Below are 18028 nucleotides of genomic sequence, written 5' to 3'. Positions count from 1 at the left end.
GCTAATGCACTAAGGTGGAGCACAATTTTAGTAAAAATATATGGGAGACATTTAAATCTGAAACAATTTTAAGGAAACTTCACAAAAGTATATTTATGATTTATAGCTCGTTATATATGTATTAGAAGTTTAGGAAAATTAGAGTCATTTTGACAACTTTTCGACTAAGCAGTGGCGATTTTACAAGGAAAATTTTGGTATTTTGACCATTTTTGTCGAAATCAGAAAAACATATATATGGGAGCTATATCTAAATCTGAACCGATTTCAACCAAATTTGGCACGCATAGCTACAATGCTAATTCTACTCCCTGTGCAAAATTTCAACTAAATCGGAGAAAAAAATTGTCCTCTGTGGTCACATGAGTGTAAATCGGCCGAAAGCTATATATTGGAGCTATATCTAAATCTGAACCGATTTCAACCAAATTTGGCACGTATAGCTACAATGCTAATTCTACTCCCTGTGCAGAATTTCAACTAAATCGGAGTTAAAAATTGGCCTCTGTGGTCATATGAGTGTAAATCGGTCGAAAGCTATATATGGGAGCTATATCTAAATCTGAAGCGATTTCAACCAAATTTGGCACGCATAGCTACAATGCTAATTCTACTCCTTGTGCAAAATTTCAACCAAATTCGGGTAAAACTCTGGCTTCTGGGAACGTATTAGTCCATATCGGGCGAAAGATATATATGGGAGCTATATCTAAATCTTAACCGATTTCAGTAAAATTTGGCACACTTGACTATAGTACTAATTGTTCTTCTTGTGCAAAATTTTAAGCAAATTAGGTTAAAACTCTGGCTTCTGGGGCCATATAAGTACATATCGGGCGAAATATATATATGGGAGCTATATCTAAATCTGAATCGATTTCTTCCAAAATCAATAGGGATCTATTCTGAGCCAAAACACATACTTGAGCCAAATTTGAAGTCGATTGGACTAAAACTGCGACCTAGACTTTGATTACAAAAATGTGTTCACGGACAGACGGATATGGCTATATTGACTCAGGAGCCCACCCTGAGCATTTTTTCCAAAGACACCATGTGTCTATCTCGTGTCCTTCTGGGTGTTGCACACTGTTCCACAGTGTGGCGCAGTATGCCTGCGCCAAATTGGTAACAACTTCCTCGTACATATATCAGTAGTAATACAATTACACGGGCATGACATTGGAAGAAAGTACTTCCGTGCAAGCATACCAGCAGTCGAAAAATAAGTACTTCTTCGCAAGCATACCAGCTCTCCAAAAATAATATCTTTACCATAAAGATACCCAAAAAGTGCGAACTCACCCCTGTTGTTTTGTAAGTCATCACACTATACCACGCTCCACGGCATGGATCTATTCAATGATGTTATTTTGTAATATAAATTATGTACTATACAGCTTTAGAAAACAAAGGTATATTTTATTGGCAATTTTTTCTGAAATTTAATTTGGCACTACTTTTCGCTACTATTAACGGTGCCCAATGTAGAGCCGAACCCGGACCTCAAGATATGATTTTGATTACCGGTATTAATAGAAAGAATCACTTTTTGCCTACACAGGTAAGTTATTATTTTTAAATCCCAGGTAATACCGCAAGTAGTAACTTTTTGATTACCGGTATTACTGAAAGAATCACTAGTGCTTACCCAGTTTTTGCTGGGAGGCTATAAAAATTGCGTGTCCCAATATTTAGGTTACATAATCTTACATATTAGGACAATATTTTTGTGCAGTGTATATTGTCCCCCAAAAATAAAACGTGTTGTATCCAATTAATGTTGTGGCTATTTTTCGAGCTCTTGCAACAACAAATGCCTAATTACAGGACAAACAAGAAATGTGTTTGTGTGTGTGTGTTCGCGCGTGTGGTGAGTTGTAAATATTAGCATGTATAACAAAGAACCAAACATAAAGGACTCATAAACAAATACAATAGCAATTAATGTCAAATGAGACTGGAATGATAGATGATGGGGGTGTATTATTTAGCACGAAAGGGGAATACTTATTTCCATTTATTTGGATAAAGGATATTCCATTCATTTGATTTGGGGCACTAGAAATTCGCTTATTATTACATTTTAATTAAGTTAATTAAATAGAATGACCATAAGGGATAGCAAGCATTTTTATCAATTAGGTAAGTAAACGAAATAGAGGGAATTAGACTAAAGAATTTTTTTTATTAAAGAGATATATGACAGTGGCTATCTAATCAAAGTAAGAAACATTTAAAGTTCATCCTTAGAAATCCAATATTAAATATATTTTAATATCAATATCAATTCTGCATAAGTGGTAAATTTCCACAAATTTCTGGTTCAATCAAGAATTTAATTGATACAATAAATTTTTATACCCTCCACCGTGGAATGGGGCGAATATTAACTTTGTCATTCCGTTTGTAACACATCGAAATATTGCTCTAAGACCCCATAAAGTTTATATATTCTGGGTCGTGGTGAAATTCTGAGTCGATCTAAGCATGTCCGTCCGTCTGTTGAAATCACGCTAACATCCGAACGAAACAAGCTATCGACTTGAAACTTGGCACAAGTAGTTGTTATTAATGTAGGTCGGATGGTATTGCCAATGGGCCATATCGGTCCACTTTTACGTATAGCCCCCATATAAAGGGACCCCCAAATTTTGCTTGCAGATCCTCTTTGAGAAGCAAATTTCAACAAATCCGGCTGAAATTTGGTGCATGGTGTTAGTATATGGTTCTAACAACCATGCAAAAATTGGTCCACATCGGTCCATAATTATATATAGCCCCCATATAAACCAATCCCCAGATTTGGCTTGCGGAGCCTCTAAGAGAAGCAAATTTCATCCGATCCGGCTGAAATTGTGTACATGATGTTAGCATATGATCTCTAACAACCATGCAAAAATTGGTCCACATCGATCCATAATTATATATAGCCCTCATATAAACCGATCCCCCGATTTGGCTTGCGGAGACTCTAAGAGAAGCAAATTTCATCCGATCCGGCTGAAATTTGGTACATGGTGTTAGTATATCGATCCATAATTATATATATAGCCCCCATATAAACCGATCCCCAGATTTGACCTCCGGAGGCCCTTGGAAGAGCAAAATTAATCCGATTCGGTTCGGAAATTTGGTACGTGATGTTAGTATATGGTATCCAACAACCATGCTGGAATTGGTACATATCAGTCCATAATTATATATAGCCCCCATATAAACCGATCCCCAAATTTGACCTCCGGTGCCTTTTGGATAAGCAAAATGCATCCGATCTGGTTGAAATTTGGTACGTGGTGGTAGTATATGATATTTAACAACCATGCCAAAAATTTCATCCGAGTCATTGGAAATTTGGTACATTGTGCTAGTATGCCCGCCTTGCATACATAAGGTCGTGAGTTCGATTCCTTCTTCGAACGAACACCAAAAAGATTTTTAAGCGGTGGATTATCCCACCTCAGTAATGCTGGTGACATTGCCGAGGGTTTCAAAGCTTCTCTAAGTGGTTTCACTGCAATGTGGAACGCCGCACATTGGGGTTTTTGATACCAAAAATGGGAATTAATTGAAAAATGAAATTTAGGAGAACCGAAAAAATTTTTATAGTCGGTAAAAGTACACAAAATTCCACATCACTAGCGCAAAAATTGTGTCTTTGACAAGTACCGTTGTGTCACTATATATGTTTGAAGTTGGAGTTATTTTACGTTTTCCTTGCGTCCGATATAAATGTAAATTATTGGTGTCTTAAAAATTAGTTTTGAGTGTTTTCTAAAGCGATAATTAAAAAAATAATAGTGGAACCTTCATCCTCAGGTTAATAAGATTATTTTTGTGTTTTTATTTTTATATTTGACTTGTGTTAGTATATGAAATTTAGTTTCGCTCGTAAGTCTTTAAATTAGAGGATTTCGAGAAATATGTCGACAAATAGTTGTGAATAAAGCCAAATTAAGTAAAAAAGTTTATTTTTTCTAAAACAATAAACTCTTTTGAAAGCATAGATGAAAAAGTTGTCTGCACTTTTTTGCACATTTCGAAATTAAATGGAAATACATTTTTCAACCCCTGGTACTATATGTCTCCAACTATGCACAAATATTTATTACTTGGAGCAGAAATAATTAACCACGCTTTACTTCCAATTGGACAGTTGTCGGAAGAAGCGCAAGAAGCTCGAAACAAAGATTTAAAAAATTTTACAGAGCATTTTTTGCGAAAATGTTCTATGGAAAAGTCAAATGAAGAGATATTTAAAAGACTGTTAATTAACATACTTCGGATCCAGTTATATCAGAAATGAGAAATTAAAAGAGAAGAAACCCCACAATTTGCCTATGGAAGCAATTCAAATGTTGATATTTGAGTCAAATCTTGATGGTGATCAAAATGCCAGTGTTGATGATAATGATACATATAGTAATTTTCTGACGATGATGATAATAATTGTTAAGAATCAGATCAAAAAGCAGATATTCATTCTCTTTTTTTTGTTGCAAATTAACTAATGGAAAACAAATAAAATGTGGACTAAAAAATATTTAAAATTTGATTGGTTTTATGTCTTTTAGTGAATTTGGCCGAAAAAAGTTAAAACTATAAACAGGGAAAGCTACTTCGAATTAATTCCCACTTTTGACATCAAAAACCCCACTGTGCGCCGTTCGGACTCGGCTATAAAAAGGAGGTCCCTTGACATTGAGCTTAACATGGAATCGGGCAGCACTCAGTGATAAGAGAGAAGTTCACCAATGTGGTATCACAATGGACTGAATAGTCTAAGTGAGCCTGATACATGGGGCTGCCACCTTACCTAACCTAACCTAACTTAACCTTGTGCTAGTATATGGCCGTTAACAACCATGCCTAACTAGATCCATATCGGTCTATAGTTATATATAGCCCTCAGATAAATCGATGCCCAATCACACAAAAATTGGTCCATATCAAGTTCATAATTGTATATAGCCCCCATATAAGCGACCCCCATATTTCAATTCTGGCTGTGGCTCGATTCGTAATTATTTGTAGACTTACCTATACATACATTTTTTGTCTAATATATACCACGTATGGACTAACTCACAATTTAGAAAACGATGTTAAGGAGTTTTAAGATACCTTACCATCGGTAAGTATTACCACAACCCAAGTAATTCGATGGTGGATGACAGTCTTTCGTAGAAGTTTCTACGCAATCCATGGTGGAGGGTACATAAGATTCGGCCTCTCCGAACTTACGGCCGTATATACTTGTTTTTTTTTTTTTATACCCACCACCATAGAATGGTGACGGGGGTATAATAAGTTTGTAATTCCGTTTCCGACTATATAAAGTATATATATTCTTGTTCAGGGAGAAATTCTAAGACGATATAACCATGTCCGTCTGTCTGGCTGTCTGTCTGTCTGTCTGTCTGGCTGTCTGGCTGTCTGGCTGTCTGTTGTAATCACGCTACAGTCTTCAATAATGAAGCAATCGTGTTGAAATTTTGTACAAACTCGTCGTTTGTCTGCAGACAGATCAAGTTCGAAGATGGGCTATATCGGTCCAGGTTTTGATATAGTCCCCATATAAACCGACCTCCCGATTTGGGGTCTTGGGCTTATAGAAATCGCAGTTTTTATCCAATTTGCCTGAAATTTGAAATCTAGAGGTATGTTATGACAATAAAGAGGTGTGCCAAAAATGGTGATTATCGGTCCATGTTTTGGTATAGCCCCTATATAGACCGATCTCCCGATTTTAATTCTTGGGCTTATAGTAACCGTAGTTTTTATCCAATTTGCCTGAAATTGGAAATCTGGAGGTATTTTCGAACCATAAATAGGTGTGCCAAAAATTGTGAGTATCGGGTCATGTTTTGGTATAGCACCCATATAGACCGATCTCCCGATTTTACTTCTTGGGCTTCTAGAAACCGCCGTTTTTATTCAATTTACGTGAAATTCGAAATCTAGAGGTATTTTAGAACCATAAAGAGATGTGCCAAAAATGGTGAATATCGGTCCATGTTTTGGTATGTTCCCCATATAAACCGATTTGCCTGAAATTGGAAATCAAGAGATATTTTCGGGCTATAAAGAGGTGTGCTAAAAACAGTGAGTATCGGTCCATATTTTAGTGTAGCCCCCATAAGAACGATCTCCCGATTTAACTCCTTGGGTTTCTAGAAGCCGTAGTTTTTATCCGATTTGCCTGAAATTGTAAAATTTCTGGTATTTAAGGCTCACAAAAACGTGTATCGGATTAAGTTTTTATCGGTCCATTTGATAATGCCTCCATATAGACCGATTTCACTTCTTGAGTGTATAGAAGGCGCACTGATCATGAAAATTGCTTGAAACTCAATGTAAAATTTCCACATTTTACTTTTCGGGTGAAAATCTACAGATTTAAGATTTCAAATCAAGACGTTATTTTACAATTTTCTTGCACACTTACAAGAGATGTTAGGGATTCCTCTAAAACTCAAACAAAAAGGGTTCTTATAAATCGAGAATCTGATATAGTCTTCATAGGTAAAATATTTAAAATTATCTTCACAGAAGAGTACTGGTTGAAGTGCTCTGCTTGATCTGTCCTCAAACCCCCCTGAAATTTCAAAGGAAACCCTAATATTTGATTCATGATGGTGGGTATTTAAGATTCGGCCCGGCCGAACTTACTGCTGTATATACTTGTTTTTTTCTAAATTGTTTTCCCATCTCACAAAAAGTATAAATTTCCAACTGATAGTTTGTTTCGATCAAAAATTAGCGCGATTTCAACGGACGGACGGATCGCTAGATCAATTAGGAATTTCACCACGAACTTTATGGGATCTGGAACCATTATTTCAGAATGACAAAGATAGTCTACCCCCTTCTTATGAAAAATTGTTTTCATCCAAAATCAAATTTAAATGTCCAAACAAAGCCACCAACCAAGTAATTAATATTACATTTATTACCTCCCCTAGCAATAATGTGCATATATGAATCATTCAGTAGTATTATTTATTTGTTTGTTAAACAATGTTTGCATATAAAATAGCATTTACACATGCCACAAGCCGGCATGGAAAATTCAACGAAAAAGAAACACAGCAATGGCTATTCCATGAGTTAAATTATAGCCAACAAATTCATTTGGAATTACTCAAGACATTACCACCTGTGGCGTATATGCGTTTATAATAAGTCTCTTTCGCTTTTTCTCTGATTTTCCACAAACCAAAAAATATTGCGTTTGTGGGGGTTTTGAGCCAGTTGTCGATTGGGGACCAAAAATAAAATTTAATTTTAATATTTTTTATTTATTTATTATAAAATTTTGACAAAATTTTTTATAGAAATAAAATTTAAAAAAAAATTTGTATAGAAATAAAATGTTAACAACATTTTCTATAGAAATAAAATTTTAATAAAATTTTCTATAGAAATAAAATGTTGACATTTCTATAGAAATAAAATGTTAACAACATTTTCTATAGAAATAAAATTTTAATAAAATTTTCTATAGAAATAAAATGTTGACAAAATTTCTACAGAAATAAAATTTTGACAAAATTTTCTATAGAAATAATATTTTGACAAAATTTTCTATAAAAATAAAATTTTGACAAAATTTTCGATAGAAATAAAATTTTGACAAAATTTTCTATAGAAATAAAATTTTGACAAAATTGTCTATAAAAAAATGTTTGACAAATTTTTAAATTTGGTAAAATTTTCTTCAAATTTTGGTATATTATTTTTTGGACGAGTGGCAACCATGATTCTGTTACGGTACCAAGAAACCCAGGTTCAACTCCCAGTCGGAGCGTAAAAGTGTTTTAGAGTTGTAAAAATTAGATAATAAGAATATAAAAGTGTAATAAAATATTGGTAAAAAATAACAAGTATATACGGCCGTAAGTTCGGCCAGGCCGAAGCTTATGTACCCTCCACCATGGATTGTGTAGAAACTTCTACTGAAGACTGTCATCCACAATCGAATTACTTGGGTTGCGGTAACACTTGCCGATGGAAAGGCATCATGAAACTTCCTAACACCGTAATATATACCACAAAGTCCATACGTGGTATATATTAAACTAAAAAAGGCCGATTAAATACGTATATAATTAAGTTTAAAGTTTCTATAGAAAGAAAATTTTGACAAAATAAAATTTTGACAACATTTCCTATAAAAGTAAAATTTGGAAAAAATTTTCTTTAGAAATAAAATTTGCAACAAATTTTCTATAGAAATAAAATTTTGACAAAATTTTCTTTATAATAAAATTTTGACAAAATTTTCTATAAAAATACAATTTTGACAAAATTTTCTATAGAAATAAAATTTGACAACATTTTCTATAGAAATAACATTTTGACAATGTTTTCTATAAAAATAAAATTTTGATAGATTATTTTTGATCGAGTGGCAACTATGAATATGAACCGATATGGACCAATTTTTGTGTGATTGGGGATCGGCTATATATAACTATAGACCGATATGGACCAATTTTGGCATGTATATTAGCGGGCTTATTCTAACACCACGTTGCAAATTTCAACCGGATCGGATGAATTTTGCTCCTCCAAGAGGCTCCGGAGATCAAATCTGGGGAACGGTTTATATGGGGGCTATATATAATTATGGACCGATATGGACCAATTGTTGCGTGTTTGTTAAAGACCACATTCTAACTCCATGTTCCAAATTTCAACCGGATCAGACGAATTTTGCTCCTCCAAGAGGCTCCGGAGGACAAATCTGGGAATCGATTTATATGGGGGCTATATATAATTATGGACCGATATGGACCAATTTTTTCATGGTCATTAGAGAACATATACCAACACCATGTACCAAATTTCAGCCGGATCGGATGAAATTTTCGTTTCTTAGAGCAATCGCAAGCCAAATTTGGGGAATCGGTTTATATGGGGGCTATATATAATTATGAACCGATGTGGACCAATTTGTGCATGGTTGTTAGAGACCATATACTAACACCATGTACCAAATTTCTGCCGTATCGGATGAAAATTGCTTCTCTTAGAGCAATCGCAAGCCAAATTTGGGGGTCAGTTTATATGGGTGCTATACGTAAAAGTGGACCGATACAATGTTTTCTATAAAAATAAAATTGTGGTAGATTATTTTTGGCTCGAGTAGCAACCATGATTATGAACCGATATGGACCATTTTTTGTGTGATTGGGGATCGGCTATATATAACTACAGACCGATCTGGACCAATTTAGGCATGGTTATTAGCGGCCTTATACCGCCAAGAGACTCCGGCGGACAAATCTGGGGATTGATTTATATGGGTCTATATATAATTATGGACCGATATGGACGAATTCTTGCATAGTTGTTAGAGACCATATACTAACACCACGTACCAAATTTCATCCGGATCGGATGAATTTTGCACCTATAAAAGGCTCCGGAGGTCAAATCTGGGGATCGGCTTATATGGGGGCTATATATAATTATGGACCGATATGGACCAATTTTGGCACGGTTGTTAGAGACTATATACTAACACCATGTACGAAATTTCAGCCGGTTCGGATGAAATTTGCTTCTCTTAGAGGCTCCGCAAGCCAAATCGGGGGATCGGTTTATATGGGGGCTATATATAATTATGGACCGATGTGGACCAATTTTTGCACGGTTGTTAGAGACCATATACTAACACCATGTACCAAATTTCAGCCGGATCGGATGAAATTTGCTTCTCATAGAGCAATCGCAAGCCAAATTTGGGGGTCCGTTTATATGGGGGCTATACGTAAAAGTGGACCGATATGGCCCATTTGCAATACCATCCGACCTACATCAATAACAACTACTTGTGCCAAGTTTCAAGTCGATAGCTTGTTTCGTTCGGAAGTTAGCGTGATTTCAATAGACGGACGAACATGCTCAGATCGACTCAGAATTTCACCACGACCCAGACTTTATGGGGTCTTAGAGCAATATTTCGATGTGTGAGAAACGGAATGACAAAATTAATATACCCCCATCGTGTGGTAGAGGGTATAAATAGTGAACTTGGTGCAAAAAACATTTTATTATTTTTTTATTTCTTTATTCAAATGAACTTCCAAAGCTCGACTTCTAAAGCAATGCGAAGGATTCGAAAACTAAGTACTTCCGCCCTATGACAAGCCTAGATAAAATTCTTTGGAGATGATCAAATTTTGCACTACTTCCGGATCACAAGTTGGGGATCCAAAGTATAACTATGGACATAGTTATACTTTGGATCAGTTTAGATTTGTTCGAATTGATCACGAATGTACGAAGGTGTCTTCACAGTTATTTGGCCCATTCCCGGCGAAGTGGCGCCAAAATTAACCCGGTGCAAAAGTCCAACGGATTGAGATTCGGAAATTTTGGTGGTGAAACTGAAGCCAGGAACCTCCTCTTTAAGCCATTTTTGATTGGCGCGGGCTGAGTGCGATGTTGCCGAGTCCTGTTGCAATGTCCATGGTTTGAGGCCGAAATTATTGTGTGCCCAGGACTTCAATACTTTCTTTAGGACATTTTTACGATAACATTCGCCATTTATTTTCATATATACTAGACTTTACGGCGGTCCATACCATTATGATAACTTTTAGTGATCAATCGATGGTTTTCAGCTGACCTCTTTAGCAAGTAATTCCGAATATTTTGTTTGTTCACAAACTGCTCAATTGGGAATGGCTTCTCATCAGAGAAAAGCAAATTCGGTAACTGGCCACTTTTTTCCAAGCGCCACTATGATGCAATGGTTAGCCTGCCCGCCGTGCATACACAGGGCACAAACCCCTTTTCGAGCAAACACCAAAAAGTTTTTTCAATGGTGGATTATTCTCGATCTGAGTAATGTTGGTGATACTTATGAGCTTCTCTAATTATTTTCACCACAATGTGGAACGGATTCGGCTATAAAAAGGGACCTGCTTGTCATTAAGCTGAACATAGAATCGAGAAGTTTACCACCGTGATACTGAGTAGTCTAAGTGACTGAATAGTCTAGGTAAGCTTTAATTATCAGGCTGTCACTATACTTATCCTAACCTATATTGTTACCAAATGAAGTAAAATTTTAATGAATCAAATTTGACTTTTCTTTAGTAAATTTATTTTCCAAAGTTTATTTCTAGGATTTTCTACGGGAAGGTAATTCCCTTACGACCTAACACCTATAACTCCAATCCTCTTTGATAATATCTGAAGCCTTCTCTGCAATCATAACAGTGGGTCCATTGGTATTAGCACTAGGAACAAAGGGCATTATCGAAGCATCTATCACACGTAAATTCTCCACACCCTTTACCAATAGGCGGGGACTGACAACTGTAGTGCTATCATTCAAGCTTCCCATTTTAGCCGTTCCAGTGGGATGAAAAAGAGTAGTGGAGAAATATTTCATATAGCATTTCCAATAATCGCAAGATTTATACGGCCTTGCATCGCATTCAGGCAAGGCAAATCGTATAATATTTCCGTTACGTTGACATAACGCATGCGTCTCCACTAATTTCTCCACATATTGTATACCTTGTAATAGATAATCAATATCTTGGGGATCTTCAAGATAATTGGCATTGATAATGGGAGCATGCAGAGGTGAAGCTGATTTCATTTGGAGACTACCACGTGACTTTGGATTCAAGAGTGTCACATACACGAGGACGATATTTTGATCTGGTATTATGGTCTTTAAATGCGATTTGAATGAATACTTAAGGCCCAGAGTATTCACTACTATGTCCATTGTATTTAAATCTCCTCGCTTAATGACAGTTGCGTATATGGCAATATCGGGATACGGATTACTGCAGTTTACATGGGCCTGATTGAAGATAACATATGACCCAAGTGAACTAAGTGGTCCTTTATGGTAGATCAGATATTGGAAAATATTTTCAAGATCTTCTTTGTCATCTTTAGCTTCACCATCTAGGGCCATGAACATGGCTATACCAACGTGATCTTGAAGATTTTCTCCCACAGGTAAATCATGGATAAGAGGTATTCCAGCTTTATGCAGAACTGGTTTTGGACCCACACCTGATAGCATTAGAATCTTAGGAGTGTCAATGGCGCCAGCTGATAGGATTGCCTCCCTACCTACATTCACACGTAGTAGGAAGGTATTACGCAGTATAAATTCCACACATTTGACCCGTTTGCCATCTTCGTGGAAGATCACCTTAGATACCTGGGCATTTTTGATGACCTTCAAGTTGGGTCTGTCTGAAACCTTACTCAAATAGGCCTTGGCCACACTCATACGGCGGCCATTTTCCACTGTGGTTTTCACCATACCACCACCCAAATAAGTATCTTCTCCATAGTTTTTAAAGCTAGGCAGACCCAGTTCCAGGTTAGCCTCTTCTAGTAGTAATATGAAATCATTGGCGGTCTCCTCCTGATTAACAACCAGGTAACCTCTGGATTGTGATGAGTTCCCATCGGGAGGTGTTATAGATTTCTGGAAATATGGCTTTATATCATCATAACACCAACCCTCACTACCTGTGTCACACCATAGATCATAGTCTCGACGATGACCAGTCAGATACAGCATATGATTGATTTGGGACGAACCTCCCAGGCCCTTGCCACGGGGCCAATAACATCTGTTGTTAACAAAGGCTTTGCATGAATGTTCGCTGGGTTCTGTGTAGTAATTGTAGGTGAATTCAGTCTTTTGAAGAGACAACAGCAGTAGGGGGACCTTGAAGAAGGAACCGTCTGCATTAGTCCAAGGATCGTTTTTTATTCGCATCATACTCACATCAGATTCTTGTGCCGGATCCCCGCCTCCCTCCAATACCAAAACACTCCACTTGGGATTTTCGCTAAGTCGACTGGCCACTACAGATCCAGCTGATCCACATCCAGCTATGACAAAATCAAATGTCCCCAAGCCCAAGTAAAGAGCCTCATCAGCATAATCCGGTGGCCAATAGGCAGGTGATGATAAACTACAATGAGCTATAGCCAATGTCTGAATCAAAGTGCTCACTAATGAATCTACCGCACCCACACTGGGAGCGAGACACTGACCTCCCAACAAATCCATTGTAAACTAATAAAAGTTTCGGATAAATTACAGCTATATATAAGGTCATAGCAATTCCATTGTCTATATTAATTACACCATTTCCATTTGAAATTTCAAATAAAAACTGGAATAAATTTAATCTTAGATTCTATTGGAAATTGCTCCACTTTATAGATTGGTTTGCAAAATTTAAACCAAGAGGGGAATAACTATCGAATGTTACCAACATTTGCACGAAGAACAAGCAGAGAAAAAGTATTGTAACTTTAGGAGAATAACCTTTTTCTTCCCAAGGCAGATCGCACGTTAGAAGATTCCCTGCAGTCATCTTCTCATAACGGCCCAACTTCTCAGTAATAGGAACGGCGGGATGAGCGTGACGAACGCCGTCGTATTAACCCTTGAGATCTCAGATCCAGTGAACTGAATATAAAGACTAGTATGATACTAGACGAGCATTACCGGAACACTAGATTAGATCACCTGAAGCAGTGTAGCCAAGTCACAGATAAGTTATAGTCAACCGTAAGAGCCATCCCGAGCCCTGTTACATGGGATGATGGAGTGTCACCAACCTGGATACAACTTTGCATGTCATTATAGCCTACATAAATGGAGGACTCAACCAGCACAAACCATGTCACAAGGCGATCGTCGTGGCTCTTGAACTACCGAAAACACGCCTCTGCAGGCAGGAAACAAACGTGGGGAGACAGTCGTACGTGAAATTTAGAGAAATTCAAGGCCTCGAAAATAGAAACGGGTAGTTCCCCAAAGTGGAGTGATATCTCTGTTCATCCTCTATTGCACCCTGTCCTGACGGCGTTGAGATTGCATGATGTGCAGAGGATTATATAATCATGGCATCCTGGACCATTGTTGATAACATCTACCTCGCTGATCTTACCAATTATTTCACTGCCTTTTTAAGACGTCTGAAATATGTGATAAGTTCCACGGTAGAAACAAGGTCATCAATCGCTTGCAGCACTTTGGGTGCGGACAAGGAAACTTTGTTGACGACACCTAAAACAAGTGACACGCTGTGGAATAACACACACATGTCAGAACACCGCCCTTAGAACTGCGACAGGGTATCTCCGCAGTGCACACCTGGATCATCGTTATGTATACCAAGATCATCCCCGTGCGTAGACACATTTTTATGTTATCAAACCTGTGTTGTTATCGCAGTAACCATCTAAATCACCGCTTTGTGGATAGTTCAGTTTCTAGAACCCAAGTTCTAGCGTTACTAAAGAGAGTCTTTCGATCAGGCAGGTCTGAACAAAATACATGTAGCTGTAGCGGTGAGAAGTTACAAGTTTAGGAGGAAGCCAGGGAAGTTTTGCCCAGCTAAGATGAGGCACGTAAAGCCGCCGTGATTAATAGCAATGTACACTGATAGAAAAAGTTTCGTTATATTAACGAAATGTGTCATTAAAAGTGAGCCAATGAAACAAATTCGTTAATACAACGAAATTTTTCGTTACTATAACGAATTTTCTTTTAATTTACTTAACGATTCGTACTATTATTCGTTCGTTATTTCAATGAAAAACTTTCGTTGGCTCAATTTTAATGACATTTTCTTTGTGTGTAGCTGACGTGTAGCCGACTCACCACCAGCGTGGGTGTCTCATCTTGGGTGTTTCAAGGTGAGTCAAATCCAACAAAGTTGCTCGCGCACGAAGCACTTTCAGACCAATGATTGCCAGTTTTTTTTTCGGAAAAACTGGACATGTCGCAATCGTACCATTAGACCAATGAAGAACAGTCTATTCCAAGTAGTACACTCCCAGCAAAAAAAAAATTGGAAGAACTTCCAAAGGCACAACTTTAAAATCCCTTCCAAAAATGTCCTTTCAAAGATGTTCTTTATATTAACTACTCAGTAAGTTATTTTAATTCAATTTTTTTATAACTCACTGTTCTCATACTTTTACATTTAAAAATTGTTTATTTATCAAAGCATTGCCAATTTTTTTTAATTCACGTCCAAAACACTGAATTCGGATCACACCTAAAAAACTGATGCATATTCGGTGCAACGGCTGTTGAAATGGTGGACATCCGTCATATGAAAAGCCCATGTTAAATTCATCGCTTCTACGCCAATTTTGCACCATTTCCGGATCCAAAAAGAATATTTTCACTACTTTTGTGGCGACGTTTTTTTTTTTTGCTGGGCTACCATTTGTTTCTCTGTTGTCTTCGAAGAAATAAGGAAACGCAACCGCCAAAAACGGATCGCTCTTCACCACGACAATGTGAGCTCCCGCTCGTCGGTTAAAACAACTGCATTTTTGAAAACTCAAACATCGATTTTTTGGGTTATCTTCCATATAGTCCTGACTACCCGTACGTAAATACTAAAATAAAAGGTCAACCTTTTTCGACACCTACACTAATAGAAAAAATGCGTGAACGAACGGTGGCAAAATGAAACGGAAAAGTTCACAAAAAATCAAAACAAAATGTTCATGATTTCGTCCACGGGAGTTCACGGTTTCATGGACGGAATTCGGGTTTCTTTGGCCATGAAAAGTCTTAAAATAATCGTTTGACGTTGTTATGGTGCAATGTGCTAAGGCGACTGCTAACGCAGGTTCAAGAAACCTTTTTTAATTTTGTTTTTAAATACATAACCACTACGTTTTCAGATCATGAACGCTGTTTGCCAACGCATGGTGTCATTGAATCGTTGTCAGATTGACAACGACAACACTGTTCTCTGTTTGACACCACATGTGTGTTGATTCACTTTCATGAACGGATCGTTTTGAAATGAGCACGCCGTTCATGATTTTATCTATGTGTGTTGTTGTTTCAATCAGAGAGGCATAAGTGATTCGACAATTGGTTCAAACACATGCAAAAGTTTCAATAAAGATTATCATCTACAATCGATTTATTTGGGTTTTAGGTCCGCTAATGAAGTCTGGCCATCGGTTTATATGGGTCTATATAACATATAATTATTGATCAATATGAACCAATTTTGGCACGATTGTTATATAGCATATATTGACATCATTTACCGAATTTCAACCGCATTGGATTAAATTTGCTCCTTCACGGGGCTCTGGAGGTTAAATCCAGGGATCGGTTTATATGGGAGATATATTATTCTGGACCAATATCGACATGGTTATTAAAGGGCATATACCAGAGAGAATGAAAAGACAAGAGGACGAAACTGAGAAGCGAAACTGCGTCAGTAGGTGGCAGTCATAAGGACATTTTTCTAATATCATGCAGTTTTTGAAATTATAACTGCCGATGCCCTTATAAAGAATTTATCAAAACAGCGCTTCGACCGCAACCAAAGCTGCAGGCATTGTGCGACATCGATCTGGTTCAAATGTGGTAGTATATGCAGAGAGTATTAAGGTAACAAGAGAACGAAACTGTCAAGCGAAACTGCGTCAGTAGGTGGCAGTCATGAGGAAATTTATCTAATGTCATGCAGTTTTTGTCGGCGCTTCTCTCAAATATCATACAGTTTGCGTCGGCGTCGGCGTGACTCAGTTCAGTTCTCTGGTGGCCTTATGAAACGTAAGAAAAATAGTTAGAACCTACTTTGTAGTAAAAAATGTTCTTTTATATAAATCTTTTCATTCTATTAAATTTTTTGGCAAACAATTTGAAATTATAGCTGCTGATGCCTTAATAAAGAATTTATGAAACAGCACTTCGACCGCAACGTCGGTTATACCAAAGCTGCAGGCATTGTGCGACATCTATACGGTTGACATTTGTTGTTTTTGTAGAAGAGAAATTTTCATCCTCTTGTTTTCTTAATACTCTCTGGTATATGCAGAGAGAATAAAAACGCAAGAGAACGAAAAGCGCTCTTCTACAAAAACAACAAATGTCAACCGTATAGTAGAGGTGTGCACGTGACACGAAATTGTCGTGACTCACGAAAATTTTCGTGACTCACGCGTGAGTCGTGAGTCGCGCTCATGGCAACGGCGTGAGTGTGCGTGAGCGTGATTAACAAACCAAAATGTCGTGCGTGAGTCACGAAAATATTATCTTCGTGAGTGTGCGTGAGTAAAGATTTACGCTCACGAAAATAATCCTGCTCACCAACATAAAACGCTTAAGAGTTAAATTCATTTACAATTTTAGTGACACCTGGGATGTTAAGAGTGTAATAACGCTCTCGATTTTAATAATGCTCATGTTTTCAGACGCGTCGCTAAGGTAAATTACTCAAAAAATTGTTCGTGGGTCACTACATTTTTCGTGAGTCACGATATTTTTCGTGAGTCACGGTATTTTTCGTGACTCACGACATTTTCGTGCGTGAGTGTGCGTGAATACAAATTTTCTTTTCGTGAGTGTGCGTGAATCCTACCAAACAATATCGTGCGTGAGTGTGCGTGAGTAAGATTTTTCCGTCGTGAGTGTGCGTGAGATTTTTCCGTCGTGAGTGTGCGTGATGTCGCACAATGCCTGCAGCATTGGTTGCGGTCGAAGCGCCGTTTTGATAAATTCTTTATAAGGGCATCGGCAGTTATAATTTCAAAAACTGCATGATATTAGAGAAATTTTCCTCATGATTGGCACCTACTGACGCAGTTTCGCTTCTCAGTTTCGTCCTCTTGTCTTTTCATTCTCTCTGGTATATGCCCTTTAATAACCATGTCGATATTGGTCCAGAATAATATATCTCCCATATAAACCGATCCCTGGATTTAATCTCCAGAGCCCCGTGAAGGAGCAAATTTAATCCAATGCGGTTGAAATTCGGTAAATGATGTCAATATATGCTCTATAACAATCGTGCCAAAATTGGTTCATATTGATCAATAATTATATGTTATATAGACCCATATAAACCGATGGCCAGACTTCATTAGCAGACCTAAAACCCAAATAAATCGTTTGTAGATGATACTCTTTATTGAAACTTTTGCATGTGTTTGAACCAATTGTCGAATCACTTATGCCTCTCTGATTGAAACA

General features: G+C 37.3%; 1 protein-coding gene across 1 annotated transcript; it reads right to left on the bottom strand.

Annotated features, from left to right (window-relative positions):
• Positions 1-11091: 11091 nt before the first annotated feature.
• Positions 11092-13069, bottom strand: LOC142235885 (glucose dehydrogenase [FAD, quinone]-like). The gene is made up of 2 exons (XM_075307137.1): positions 12782-13069; positions 11092-12721 (listed from the first exon to the last, which is right to left on the bottom strand). Exons 1-2 carry the CDS (start codon positions 13067-13069, stop codon positions 11174-11176), a joined length of 1836 nt encoding a protein of 611 aa, XP_075163252.1. The 3' UTR covers positions 11092-11173.
• Between the last annotated feature and the right edge of the window lie 4959 nt (positions 13070-18028).

The sequence above is a fragment of the Haematobia irritans genome, chromosome 4 (genome assembly GCF_050003625.1).
Source record: "Haematobia irritans isolate KBUSLIRL chromosome 4, ASM5000362v1, whole genome shotgun sequence".
NCBI classification, from domain to species: Eukaryota; Metazoa; Arthropoda; class Insecta; order Diptera; family Muscidae; genus Haematobia; species Haematobia irritans.
This window is presented reverse-complemented; position numbering and strand designations above follow the sequence as displayed.